Consider the following 14094-nt stretch of genomic DNA (forward strand, 5'->3'; position numbering starts at 1 on the left):
AATATTGGAAAGGATTCTGAGAGATAGGATTTATGATTATTTAGAAAAACAATTTGATTAAAGATAGTCAGCATGGCTTTGTGAGGGGCAGGTCATGCCTCACAAGCCTCATTGAATTCTTTGAGGATGTGACCAGACACATTGATGAAGATCGGGCAGTGCATGTGGTGTATGTGGATTTCAGTAAGGCATTTGATAAGGTTCCCCATGGTAGGCTCATGCAGAAAATTGGGGGGCATGGGATACAGCAACATTTGGCTGTCTGGATACAGAATTGGCTGGCCGAAAGAAGACAGTGAGTGGTAGTGGACAGAAAGTATTCCACCTGGAGGTCGGTGACTAGCGATGTCCCGCAAGGATCTGTTCTGGGTCCTCTGCTTTTTGTGGTTTTTATAAGTGACTTGGATGAGGAAGTGGAAGGGTGGGTTAGTAAGTTTGCCGATGACACGAAGGTTGGGGGAGTTGTAGATACTATTGAGGGCTGTTGCAGGTTACAACAGGACATTGACAGGATGCAGAGCTGGGCTGAGAAGTGGCAAATGGAGTTCAACCTAGATAAATGTGAAGTGATTCATTTTGGAAGGTCAAATTTGAATGCTGAATACAGGGTTAAAGGCAGGATTATTGGAAGTGTGGAGGAACAGAGGGATCTTGGGTCCACGTACATAGATCCATCAAAGTTGCCACCCAGGCTGATAGGGTTGTTAAGAAGATGTATGGTGTGTTGGCTTTCATTAACAGGGGGATTGAGTTTAAGAGCCACGAGGTTTTGCTGCAGCTTTATAAAACCCTAGTTAAACCACACTTGGAATATTGTGATGCGGAGATGCTGGCGTTGGACTGGGGTGAGCACAGTAAGAAGTCTTACAACACCAGGTTGAAGTCCAACAGGTTTGTTTCAAATCACTAGCTTTCGGAGCACTGCTCTTTCCTCAGGTGAATGAAGAGGTGTGTTCCAGAAACACATATATAGACAAAGTCAAAGATGCCAGAGAATGCTTAGAATGCAAGCATTTGCAGGTGATTAAGTCTTTACAGATCCAGAGATAGGGGTTACCCCAGATTAAAGAGGTGTGAATTGTCTCAAGCCAGGACAGTTGGTAGGATTTTGCAAGCCCAGGCCAGATGGTGGGGGACGAATGTAATGGGACATGAATCCAAGGTCCCAGTTAAGGCCGTACTCATGTGTGCGGAACTTGGCTATAAGTTTCTGCTCAGCGATTTTGCGTTGTCGCGTATCCTGAAGGCCGCCTTGGAGAACGCTTACCCGGAGATCAGAGGCTGAATGCCCTTGACTGCTGAAATGTTCCCGGACTGGAGGGGAACATTCCTGCATGGCGATTGTTGTGTGATATCCATTCATCCGTTGTCGCAGCGTCCTCATGGTTTCGGCAATGTTCCACGCTTCGGGACATCCTTTCCTGCAGCGTATGAGGTAGACAATATTGGCCAAGTCGCACGAGTATGTACCGCGTACCTGGTTGGTGGTGTTCTCACATGTAAAGGTGGTATCCATGTCGATGATTTGGCACATCTTGCAGAGATTGCCATGGCAGAGTTGTGTGGTGTCGTGGTCACTGTTCTGAAGGCTGGGTAGTTTGCTGCTAACAATGGTTTATTTGAGGTTGCGCGGTTGTTTGAGGGCAAGTAGTGGAGGTGTGGGGATGACCTTGGCAAGGTGTTCATCTTCATCGATGACGTGTTGAAGGCAGTGAAGAAGATGTGCCAAAAATACACAAGGCCAACACACCAGGCCATCCTATCATATCAAGGATTGGGACCCTGTGTGAGAACCTCTCTGGCTACATTGAGGGCATCTTGAAACCCATCGTACAAGGAACGCCCAGCTTCTGTCGTGACATGACGGACTTCCTACAGAAACTCAGCACCCATGGACCAGTTGAACCAGGAACATTCCTCGTTACAATGGACGTCTTGGCACTCTCCACCAGCATTCCCCAGGATGACGGCATTGCTGCAACAGCCTCAGTCTTCAACACCGACAACTGGCAATCTCCAGATGCAATTCTGCAACTCATCCGCTACATTCTGGATCACAACGTCTTCACCTTCGACAACAAATTCTTCATCCAGACGCATGGAACAGCCATGGGGACCAAATTTGCACCTCAATATGCCAACATCTTCATGCACAAGTTTGAACAAGACTTCCTCACCGCACAGGACCTTCAACTGACGTTATACACCAGATACAAAGAACAAAGAAAATTACAGCACAGGAACAGGCCCTTCGGCCCTCCCAGCCTGCACCGATCCAGATCCTTTATCTAAACCTGTCTCCTATTTTCCAAGGTCTACTTCCCTCTGTTCCCGCCCATTCATATACCTGTCTAGATGCCTCTTAAATGATGCTATCGTGCCCGCCTCTACCACCTCCGCTGGTAAAGCGTTTCAGGCACCCACCACCCTCTGCGTAAAAAACTTTCCACGCACCTCTCCCTTAAACTTTCCCCCTCTCACCTTGAAATCATGACCCCCTTGTAACTGACACCCACACTCTTGGGAAAAGCTTGTTGCTATCCACCCTGTCCATACCTCTCATAATTTTGTAGATCTCAATCAGGTCCCCCCTCAACCTCCATCTTTCCAACGAAACCAATCCTAATCTACTCAACCTTTCATCATAGCTAGCACCCTCCATACCAGGCAACTTCCTGGTGAACCTCCTCTGCACCCTCTCCAAAGCATTCACATCCTTCTGGTAATGTGGCGACCAGAACTGCATGCAGTATTCCAAATGTGGTCGAACCAAAGCCCTATACAACTGTAACATGACCTGCCAACTCTTGTACTCAATACCCCGTCCAATGAAGGCAAGCATGCTGTATGCCTTCTTGACCACTCTATCCACCTGCGTTGCCACCTTCAGGGTATAATGGACCTGAACTCCCAGATCTCTCTGTACATCAATTTTCCCCAAGACCCTTCCATTGACCATATAGTCCGCTCTTGAATTTGATCTTCCAAAATGCATCACCTCGCATTTGCCTGGATTGAACTCCATCTGCCATTTCTCTGCCCAACTCTCCAATCTATCTATATTTTGTTTTTATTCTCTGACAGTCCTCCTCGCTATCTGCAACTCCACCAATCTTAGTATTATCTGCAAACTTGCTAATCAGACCGCCTATACCTTCCTCCAGGTCATTTATGTAGATCACAAACAGCAGTGGTCCAAGCACGGATCCCTGTGGAACACCACTAGTCACCCTTCTCCATTTTGAGACACTCCCTTCCACCACTACTCTCTGTCTCCTGTTGCCCAGCCAGTTCTTTATCCATCTAGCTAGTACACCCTGAACCCCATACGACTTCACCTTTTCCATCAACCTGCCATGGGAAACCTTATCAAACGCCTTACTAAAGTCCATGTATATGACATCTACAGCCCTTCCCTCATCAATTAACTCTGTCACTTCCTCAAAGAATTCTATTAGGTTTGTAAGACATGACCTTCCCTGCACAAAACCATGCTGCCTATCACTGATAAGTCTATTTTCTTCCAGATGTGAATAGATGCTATCCCTCAGTATCTTCTCCAACAGTTTGCCTACCACTGACGTCAAGCTCACAGGTCTATAATTCCCTGGATTATCCCTGCTTCCCTTCTTCAACAAAGGGACAACATTAGCAATTCTTCAATCCTCCGGGATCTCACCCATGCTCAAGGATGCTGCAAAGATGTCTGTTAAGGCCCCAGCTATTTCGACCCTCGCTTCCCTCAGTAACCTGGGATAGATCCCATCCGGTCCTGGGGACTTGTCCACCTTAATGTCTTTTAGAATACCCAAAACTTCCCTCTTCCGTATGACAACTTGACCTAGAGTATTTAAACATCCATCCCTAGCCTCAACATCCGCCTTGTCCCTCTCCTTTGTGAATACCGATGCAAAGTACTCATTAAGAATCTCACCCATTTCCTCTGAGTTCACGCATAAATTCCCTCTTTTGTCTTTGAGTGGGCCAATCCTTTCTCTAGTTACCCTCTTGCTCCTTACATATGAATAAAATGCTTTGGGATTTTCCTTAACCCTGTTGGCCAAAGATATTTCATGACCCCTTTTAGCCCTCTTTATTGCGCGTTTGAGATTTGTCCTACTTTCCCGATATTCCTCCAAAGCTTCATCAGTTTTGAGTTGCCTCGATCCTATGTATGCTTCCTTTTTCATCTTATCTAGTCTCACAATTTAACCCGTCATCCATGGTTCCCTAATTTTGCCATTTCCATCTTTAATTTTCACAGGAACATGTCTGTCCTGCACGTCGGAGAAATTTTTTTTCCTTTGGACCCATGGCGAAGAATCACTGAAACGACTACACGATGACATCAATAAGTTCCATTCCACCATCAGACTCACCATGGACTACTCTCTAAAATTCGTTGCATTCTTGGACACACTCATCTTCATCAAGGACCGTCACCTCAGCGCTTCGCTTTACCGCAAGCCCATGGATAACCTCACGATGCTCCGCTTCTCCAGCTTCCACCCTAAACACATTAAATAAGCCATCCCCGATGGACAAGCCCTCAGTATACACAGGATCTGCTCAGACAAGGAGGAGCGTAACAGACATTTACAGACGCTGAAAGATGCCCTTGTATGAACGGGATATGCCGCTCGACTCATCAATCGACAGTTCCAACGCGCCACAGCAAAAAACCGCACCAACCTCCTCAGAAGACAATCACGGGACACAACCGACAGAGTACCTTCGTCGTCCAGTACTTCCCCGGAGCGGAGAAACTATGACTTCTTCACAGCCTTCAACGCGTCATCGATGAAGATGAACATCTTGCCTAGGTTGTCCCCACACCCCACTACTTGCCTTCAAACAACCATGTAACCTCAAACCATTGTTTGCAGCAAACTACTCAGCCTTCAGAACAGCGACAACGGCACCACATAACCCTGCAATCTCTGCAAGACATGCCAAATCATCGACATGGGTACCACCATTACACGTGAGAACACCACCCACCAGGTATGCGGTACATACTCGTGCAATTCGGCCAACATTGTCTACCTCATACGCTGCAGGAAAGGATGTCCCGAAGCGTGGTACATTGGCGAGACCATGCAGACGCTGCGACAACGGATGAATGGACATCGCACGACAATCGCCATGCAGGAATGTTCCCTTCCAGTCGGAGAACACTTCAGCAGTCAAGGGCATTCAGCCTCTGATCTCCGGGTAAGTGTTCTCCAAGGCGGCTTTCAGGACACGCAACAACGCAAAATCACCGAGCAGAAACTTGTAGCCAAGTTCCGCACACATGAGTACGGCCTCAACCGGGACCTTGGATTCATGTCGCATTACATTGATCCCCCACCATCTGGCCTGGGCTTGCAAAATCCTACCAACTGTCCTGGCTTGAGAGAATTCACACCTCTTTAACCTGGGGTTACCCCTATCTCTGGATCTGTAAAGACTTAATAATCTGCAAATGTTCACATTCAAAGCATTCTCTGGCATCTTTGACTTTGTCTATATATATGTTTCTGGAACATACCTCTCCATTCACCTGAGGATGGAGCAGTGCTCCGAAAGCTCGTGATTTGAAACAAACCTGTTGGACTTTAACCTGGTGTAAGACTTCTTACTTGGAATATTGTGTCCTGTTCTGGTCGCCTCATTATAGGAAGGATGTGGATGCTTTGGAGAGGGTACAGAGGAGATTTACCAGGATGCTGCCTGGACTGGAGGGCATGTCTCATGAAGAAAGGTTGAGGGAGACAAGGCTTTTCTAACTGGAGCGAAGTAGGCAGAGAGGTGACTTGATAGAGGTGTACACGGTGATGAAAGGCATGGATAGAGTGGTAGCCAGGGTCATTTCCCCAGGACGGAAATGGCTGTCATGAGGGGGCATAATTTTAATGTGATTGGAGGCAGGTATAGGGAAGATGTCAGAGGTAGGTTCTTTGCACAGAGAGTGGTGGGTGCATGAAGTGCACTGCAAGCGGAGGTGGTGAAGTCTGAGTGATTAGGGACATTTAAGTGACTCTTGGACAGGCACATGGACAGCAGTAAATTAAAGGGGTGTATGTTAGGGTGATCTTAGATAAGGATAAATTATTGGCACAACATCGTGGGCTGAAGGACCTGCACTGTGCTGTACTGTTCCATGTTCTATGTTCTAAGGTCCACAATGTAAATACATAGACACCGGAATTGGGTGAAGCATACAGGAACGTAAAATTAATCAGGTCAGTCCATAAGAGGGTCATTTAGGAGTCTGGTAATAGTGGGGAAGAAGCTGTTTTTGAATCTGCTTGTGCGTGTTCTCAGACTTCTGTATCTCCTGCCCGATGGAAGAAGTCAGAAGAGTGAGTAAGCCGGGTGGGAGGGGTCTTTGATTATGCTGCCCGCTTTCCCCAGGCAGCGGGATGTAGATGGAGTCAATGGATGGGAAGCGGGTTTGTGTGATGGACTGGGCTGCGTTCACGACTCTCTGAAGTTTCTTGCGGTCTTGGGCCGAGCAGTTGCCATACCAGGCTGTGATGCAGCCAGATCGGATGCTTTCTATAGTGCATCTGTAAATGTTGGTAAGAGTCAGTGTGGACATGTTGAATTTCCTTAGTTTCCTGAGGAAGCATAGGCATGTTGTGCTATCTTGGTGGTAGCATGGACGTGAGAGGACCAGGACAGATTTTAGGTGATGTGCACTCTTAGAAATTTGAAGCTGTCAACCATCTCTTGATGGTCTTGAACGAGTACTTTTCTTCAGTATTTACGAATGAGAGGGACCATATCGTTGGAGAGGACAGTGTGAAACAGACTGGTAAGCTCGAGGAGATACTTGTTAGGAAGGAAGATGTTTTGGGCATTTTGAAAAACTTGAGGATAGGCAAGTCCCCAGGGCCTGACGGGATATATCCAAGGATTCCATGGGAAGCAAGAGATGAAATTGCAGAGCCGTTGGCAATTATCTTTTCGTCCTCACTGTCAACAGGGGTGATACCAGGGGATTGGAGAGTGGCGAACGTCGTGCCCCTGTTGAAAAAAGGGAATAGGGAGAACCCTGGGAATTACAGGCCAGTTAGTCTTACTTCGGTGGTAGGCAAAGTAATGGAAAGGGTACTGAGGGATAGGATTTCTGAACATCAGGAAAGACACTGCTTGATTAGGGATAGTCAGCACGGATTTGTGAGGGGTAGGTCTTGCCTCACAAGTCTTATTGAATTCTTTGAGGAGGTGACCAAGCACGTGGATGAAGGTAAAGCACTGGATGTAGTGTACATGAATTTTAGTAAGGCATTTGATAAGGTTCCCCATGGTAGGCTTAAGCAGAAAATAAGGAGGCATGGGATAGTGGGAAATTTGGCCAGTTGGATAACAAACTGGTTAACCGATAGAAGTCAGAGAATGGTGGTGGATGGCAAATATTCAGCCTGGAGCCCAGTTACAAGTGGCGTACCGTAGGGATCAGTTCTGGGTCCTCTGCTGTTTGTGATTTTCGTTAATGACTTGGATGAGGGAGTTGAAGGGTGGGTCAGTAAATTTGCAGACGATACGAAGATTGGTGGAATTGTGGATAGTGAGGAGGGCTGCTATTGGCTGCAAAGAGACATAGATAGGATGCAGAGCTGGGCTGAGAAGTGGCAGATGGAGTCTAACCCTGAAAAGTGTGAGGTTGTCCATTTTGGAAGGACAAATATGAATCTATGAAAACAGGGTTAACGGTAGGGTTCTTGGCAATGTGGAGGAGCAGAGAGATCTTGGGGTCTATGTTCATAGATCTTTGAAAGTTGCCACTCAAATGGATAGCGCTGTGAAGAAGGCCTATGGTGTGCTAGCATTCATTAGCAGAGGGACTGAATTTAAGAGCCGTGAGGTGATGATGCAGCTGTACAAAAGCTTGGTCAGGCCACATTTGGAGTACTGTGTGCAGTCCTGGTCGCCTCATTTTAGTAAGGATGTGGAAGCTTTGGAAAAAGTGCAAAGGAGATTTACCAGGATGGAGAGTAGGTCTTATGAGGAAAGAACATAGAACATAGAACATAGAACGATACAGCGCAGTACAGGCCCTTCGGCCCTCAATGTTGCACCGACATGGAAAAAAAACTAAAGGCCATCTAACCTACACTATGCCCTTATCATCCATATGCTTATCCAATAAACTTTTAAATGCCCTCAATGTTGGCGAGTTCACTACTGTTGCAGGTAGGGCATTCCACGGCCTCACCACTCTTTGCGTAAAAAACCCACCTCTGACCTCTGTCCTATATCTATTACCCTTCAATTTAAGGCTATGTCCCCTCGTGATAGCCACCTCCATCCGCGGGAGAAGGCTCTCGCTGTTGAGGGTGCGAGGCCTTTTCTCATTAGAACGGAGAAGGATGAGGGGCGACATGATAGAGGTTTATAAGATGACCAGGGGAATAGATAGAGTAGACAGTCAGAGACTTTTTCCCCGGGTGGAACAAACCATTACAAGGGGACATAAATTGAAGGTGAATGGTGGAAGATATCGGGGGGATGTCAGAGGTAGGTTTTTTACCCAGAGAGTAGTGGGGGCATGGAATGCACTGCCTGTGGAAGTAGTTGAGTCGGAAACATTAGGGACCTTCAAGCGGCTATTGGATAGGTACATGGATTACGGTATAATGATGGGGTGTAGATTAATTTGTTCTTAATCTAGGACAAACGTTCAGCACAACATCGTGGGCTGAAGGGCCTGTTCTGTGCTGTATTTTTCTATGTTCTATGTTCTATCTCCACCTCGGCCCCATTGATGCTGACAGGGGTGTGTACAGTACTTTGCTTCCTGAAGTCAATGACCAGCTCTTTAATTTTGCTGGCATTGACAGATAGATTGTTGGCCACTAGGTTCTTTATCTCCCTCTTGTATTCTTACTTGTCGTTATTCGAGGTCGTCAGCAAACGTGTCGATGGAGTTCGAACCACTTTTTGCCATGCAGTCGTGTGTGTACAAGCAATATGGTAGGGGGCCTTGTGATGCTGTGGTATTGAAGATTATTGTGGAGGAGGTTTTGTTGTTTATTCTTATTGATTGTGATCTGTGGGTCAGTAAGTTGAGGATCCAGTTGTAGAGTGAGGAGCCAAGTCCTAGGTTTCGGAGTTTTGCTGTGAGCTTGGCTGGGATTATGGTGTTGAAGGTGGAACTTTAGTCAATAAATAAGAGTCTAACGTAGAAGTCCATGTTGTCGAGATGCTCTAGGGAAATGGCGTCTGCTGTGCACCGGTTGCGGCGGTATGCAAATTGCAGTGGATCAAGGCGTTTTGGGAGTATGGAGGTGATGCGCTTCATGATCAACCTCTTGAAGCACTTCATTACAACTGAAGTCAGAGCTGCCAGACGGTAGTCATTGAGGCACGTTGCCTGGTTTTCCTTTGGCACCGGTATGATGGTGGTCTTCTTGAAGCAGGTGGGGACCTCGGAGTGGAGTAAGGACAGGTTAAAGATGTCCACAAACATATCTGCCAGCCGGTGTGCGCAGGCTCTGTGTGCACGACCAGGGATCCCATCCGGACCCGTCGCCTTCCGAGGTTTCACTTTCAGGAAGGCCGATCTGACTTTGGAAGCTGTGATGGTGGGTATGGGTGTGTTATGGGCTGCTGGGAGACTCGACAGCGGATCCTTGGTTTCCTGCTCAAACCGAGCATAGAATGAGTTTATCAGGGAGGGGTGCGCTTCTGCTGGAGATACTGCTCGGCTTCGCTTTGTAGCCCATTATGTTGTTTAGGCCTTGCCAGAACCAACAAGAGTTTGTAACACTTGTCTGTGACTCCAGCTTGGTCTGATATTCCCTCTTTGCATCTCGAATGGCTTTACGGAGGTCTAGCTGGATTTCTTGTATAGGTCAGAGTCGCCTGACTTGAACGCCTCAGACCTGTCCTTCAGTAGGGAGTCAATCTCCTGATTAAACCGATTAAGATGTGCAGGTTAGGGGGATTAGCCATGCTAAATTGCCCCTTAGTGTCCAAAATGTTAGGTGGGGTTACTGGGTTACGGGATAGGGTGGAGGTGTGGGCTCAAGCAGGGTGCTCTTTCTAAGGGTTGGTGCAGACTCAATGGGCCGATTGACTTCCTTCTGCACTGTAAATTCTGTGATTCTATGGGGAAAAACTCCCATATCGGCTCTCAATCCATTTTAACTACCCAGAAACTCTGTCTGTAAGTTTCAGAAGATGTTTATCAGCTTGTTTCAGCTCCTTATCCTCAGACAAGTTAAAGACTGTTGATCTATTTTAACTGAATTGCAGTGAGAGAAATACTGCATCACTGCTAGACAGAGCTTCATTCAGCTAAGAACTGAACTCCTTTCTCAAAATGCCTCATACTATATCTCCACCCAGCAACGTCTCATCTTCCCAAGCTGAAACCTAACTAACTCCACAGGGAATCCCCTTGTAGAAGCCAGGTATTTCTAATACACCTAATATATTTTAAAATAGCTGTTTAAGCATAAATATTAATTCCCAGTTTTAAAATTAAAGAAAACACATATTTTGCAAACTCATTGTCATAATTTTAAAGTAATACAGAAGTCTGATAAGACAAACACTTTTCATTACATTTCTCCAAGGACAAGGGCTGAATCCATGGCAACGAGGTGGCAGGAGTGAATGTTCTACTGTTCTCACGCCACTCGAGATTAGGGTGAATTACATCCCATGACTTATACAAGCTGAAACATTTTAGACTATGTTGCCTTGTTTTTAATAAATGGACAGTTAGAAGATCAAATCAAATATATATATTTGATTCCATCATTCTCAAAACAACAATTTTATAAAAGCAGCATAATTACTTTACTAGATTGAAATAGACAGTTTGAATTATATTTTCAGAGTCATGTCCAGCATGGCATGACGAGATAGCATGAGGTCTCCATTGTTGCAGTAGTCAAGTCAGCATAAAACCAGTTTTTGCTGGCTTTGATAAAGCACAATATCACATTCTTTAACATGCACAAGTAGGCAGACAGGCAACAATTAGAAGTAATGTTACATATTGAAGATGGACAGCTTGCCATCTAATCAAATGTGTTTGAGTCTTACCCAAACCAATTAGGATTATATTGGGGTGTGATCAGATCGCTTAAGGCAGATATCAAACAGCATAACAATAGAAGATTTTGCCGCCATTTTAGATAGCTAGGTTAGGGTTAGGTCATCACTGCTAGGCAGAGCTTCATTCAGCTCAGAACTGCACTCCTTTCTCAAAATGCCTCATACTGTATCTCCACCCAGCAACAATGTCTCATCTTCCCAAGCTGAAACCTAACTAACTCCACAGGGGTTATCCCTTCATCAAAACAAGATTTGTGTGGCCCAAGCTTTTTACTATGCTTTACTTGTACCTCTGGCTCCCAACCTTTCAAACTAGGATTTATTTTAAGACATGACTGCAACGGTCACTAATCCAGGCGTTTAACCCTGACTGCACCAAATACGTATCTGAAATTGCTACATTCATCACACAAGCTTTTATTGCCAATCCCTAATTACCCTTGAGAAGGTGTTGGTGAGTTGCATTCTTGAACTGCTGCAGTCCTGAGGTGTAGGTACACCCACTGTGCTGTTAGAGAGGGAGTTCCAGGATGTTGCCCCAGTGACAGTGAAGGAACAGCGATCTATTTGCAAGTCGGGGTGGTGATTGTCTTGGAGGGGAACCTCCAGGTGCTGGGGCTCCCAGATATCTACTGCTCCTGTCCTACTAGATGGTAGTGGTCATGAGCTTGAAAGGTGTTTTCCAAGGAACCTGTCATAATATCCACTCATGTACATAATGAGATGCAGACAGGCAGTGATTGACACATAGGATGACCAGTAAGCATACAACACAGTACAGCCAATCACCAGATAGGACACTACCACTATAAAGCCAGAGGGCACTAGGTTTTGCGTGCTCTCGGGACCCAGCTACTGAGATGGTCAGAGTCCTCGAGCTAGCAAGTGCAAACACCATGCATGCTAATAAGTCTGGTCAGGCTACTACAAGGTCACCAGTCAGATCAGTAGTATCGACCCACAGCTGAATATGTATAGCAGTTCTATAGTTGAATAAAACAGTGTTGGATCTTCTCCAGTGTTAGACGTCTGTTTCTAACTTCCCTGCATCATAGAACATAGAACATAGAACATAGAACAGTACAGCACAGAACAGGCCCTTCGGCCCTCAATGTTGTGCCGAGCCATGATCACCCTACTCAAACCCACGTATCCACCCTATACCCGTAACCCAACAACCCCCCCTTAACTTTTTATTAGGACACTACGGGCAATTTAGCATGGCCAATCCACCTAACCTGCACATCTTTGGACTGTGGGAGGAAACCAGAGCACCCGGAGGAAACCCACGCACACAGGGGGAGGACGTGCAGACTCCGCACAGACAGTGACCCAGCCGGGAATCGAACCTGGGACCCTGGAGCTGTGAAGCATTTATGCTAACCACCATGCTACCCTGCTGCCCCATCGAGTGCAGTCCACATCGAACCAACCTGCCTAACACATCAGAACCTTGGTCAGTTCCAGCAGTGCATTTTTTAGATGGTACACACGGCTGCTTCTGTTTGTCAGTGGTGGAGAGATTGAATGTTTGTGGAAGGAGGAGCAATCAAGTGGGCTGCTTTTTCCTGGGTGATGTCAAGCTTCTTGAGTGTTGTTGGAGCTGCACTCATCCAGGCAAGTGTAGAATATTCCATCACCTTGTAGATGGTGGACAGGCTTTGGGAGTCAGGTGGTAAGTTACTCGCCATAGGATTCCTAGCCTCTACCTTCTCTTATAGCCATAGTATTTATGTGGCTGGTCTAGGTCAGTTTCTGATCAATGATAACCACCCCTCCCCTCCCCAGGATGATGATAGCGGCGGATTCAATGATTGTAATGCCATTAAATGTCAGAGGGTGATGGTTAGATTATCTCTGATTGGAGATGGTCATTGCCTGGCACTTGTGTTATTTGTTACTTGTCAGCCCAATTCAGGATTGTATCCAAGACTTGCTGCACTTAGACAGGAACTGTATTAAGACTCAGGAAGCTGAAAGGGAGGGTGAACACTAGTTTATTTACATTGATGAAAAGTCTGTCTGCAGCAGTAAGTATATACACAGTATTAGTCCCGTTGGGACAATCATCATGCCAGTCTCCGTTCGGGCCAACATTTATACAGTGTACTTATGAGCCCCAGCTGGGTGGTCCTCACATCTACTAATGGGAAAGCTCATATCCCACGAATCCCTTGGTGCTGCACAGTCCTGCTTCAGTAATGGGAATCCTATCTATCGTCCCAGTTAATATGGAAATCAGCCTGTTACCCCATGTCCATTGTTTCTTTATGTTACTCCAGATGATCCTGCATGTTAAGAAGAGATTTTCTAATAACAATCCTGTAGACAGACATACCTGTTCCATCAGGGAACTGATGGATGTAAGTTGGCAGCATCTTTACTGTAGCGGTTGCGTGTGTCTCTCTCTTTAGTCCCCGTTCCAACTCAATTCTCATGTTTTGCATTGTATCCAGCAGTTGATCACGGTTGAGGTTGAATGGTACCAGGACCTTGTTGATATATTTTCGCTGATAAACCAGCCTCTGGGCTACTGCGGTTACCATGGCAGCACCTTTCCCAGTGCCGTGTTCACTTAGAACAAATCGCACATCACAATCAGGAACCATGGTTCGAACCAGCTTGTGGAAACTTTTTGCATATCTGTCAGAATATCAGAATAAGAAACCCAGTCATAAACACAGCCCAAGTCTTAAAGTTTCACTCAGGGATCTGTAAGAAGATACATCAACTCCTCAACAATTCATTAGCTCCATTCGCTCTGTGCCTTGGAATTGTGGATAAGACTTACAAACAAGGAACAGGAGTAGGCCTTTGAAACGCTGGAAGTGAAGGAGAGAGGGCAGTATACATGGTGGTGGTACTATGTTGGAAGTGGTGGGTGGAGATAGCGGAGTTTGATCTGTTGAGTGTGGAAGCTGGTGGGGTGGAAGGTGAACAGACAAATTAGGAGCAGGAGTAGGCCTTTCTGCCCCTTGCTCCTGCCCCTTCAGTTCGTAAGATCATGGCTTATCTGACAATTCAGATTTTCATCCT

General features: G+C 46.2%; 1 protein-coding gene across 1 annotated transcript in view; it reads right to left on the bottom strand.

Annotated features, from left to right (window-relative positions):
* LOC119979320 (hexokinase HKDC1-like) overlaps positions 1-14094 on the bottom strand; it is a 148053-nt gene that overhangs the window by 119217 nt on the left and 14742 nt on the right. The window contains exon 2 of the mRNA XM_038821408.1: positions 13397-13701. Coding sequence (XP_038677336.1) covers positions 13397-13701 — 305 coding nt within the window. The remainder of the gene's footprint in view (positions 1-13396; positions 13702-14094) is intronic.

The sequence above is a fragment of the Scyliorhinus canicula genome, chromosome 16 (genome assembly GCF_902713615.1).
Source record: "Scyliorhinus canicula chromosome 16, sScyCan1.1, whole genome shotgun sequence".
NCBI classification, from domain to species: Eukaryota; Metazoa; Chordata; class Chondrichthyes; order Carcharhiniformes; family Scyliorhinidae; genus Scyliorhinus; species Scyliorhinus canicula.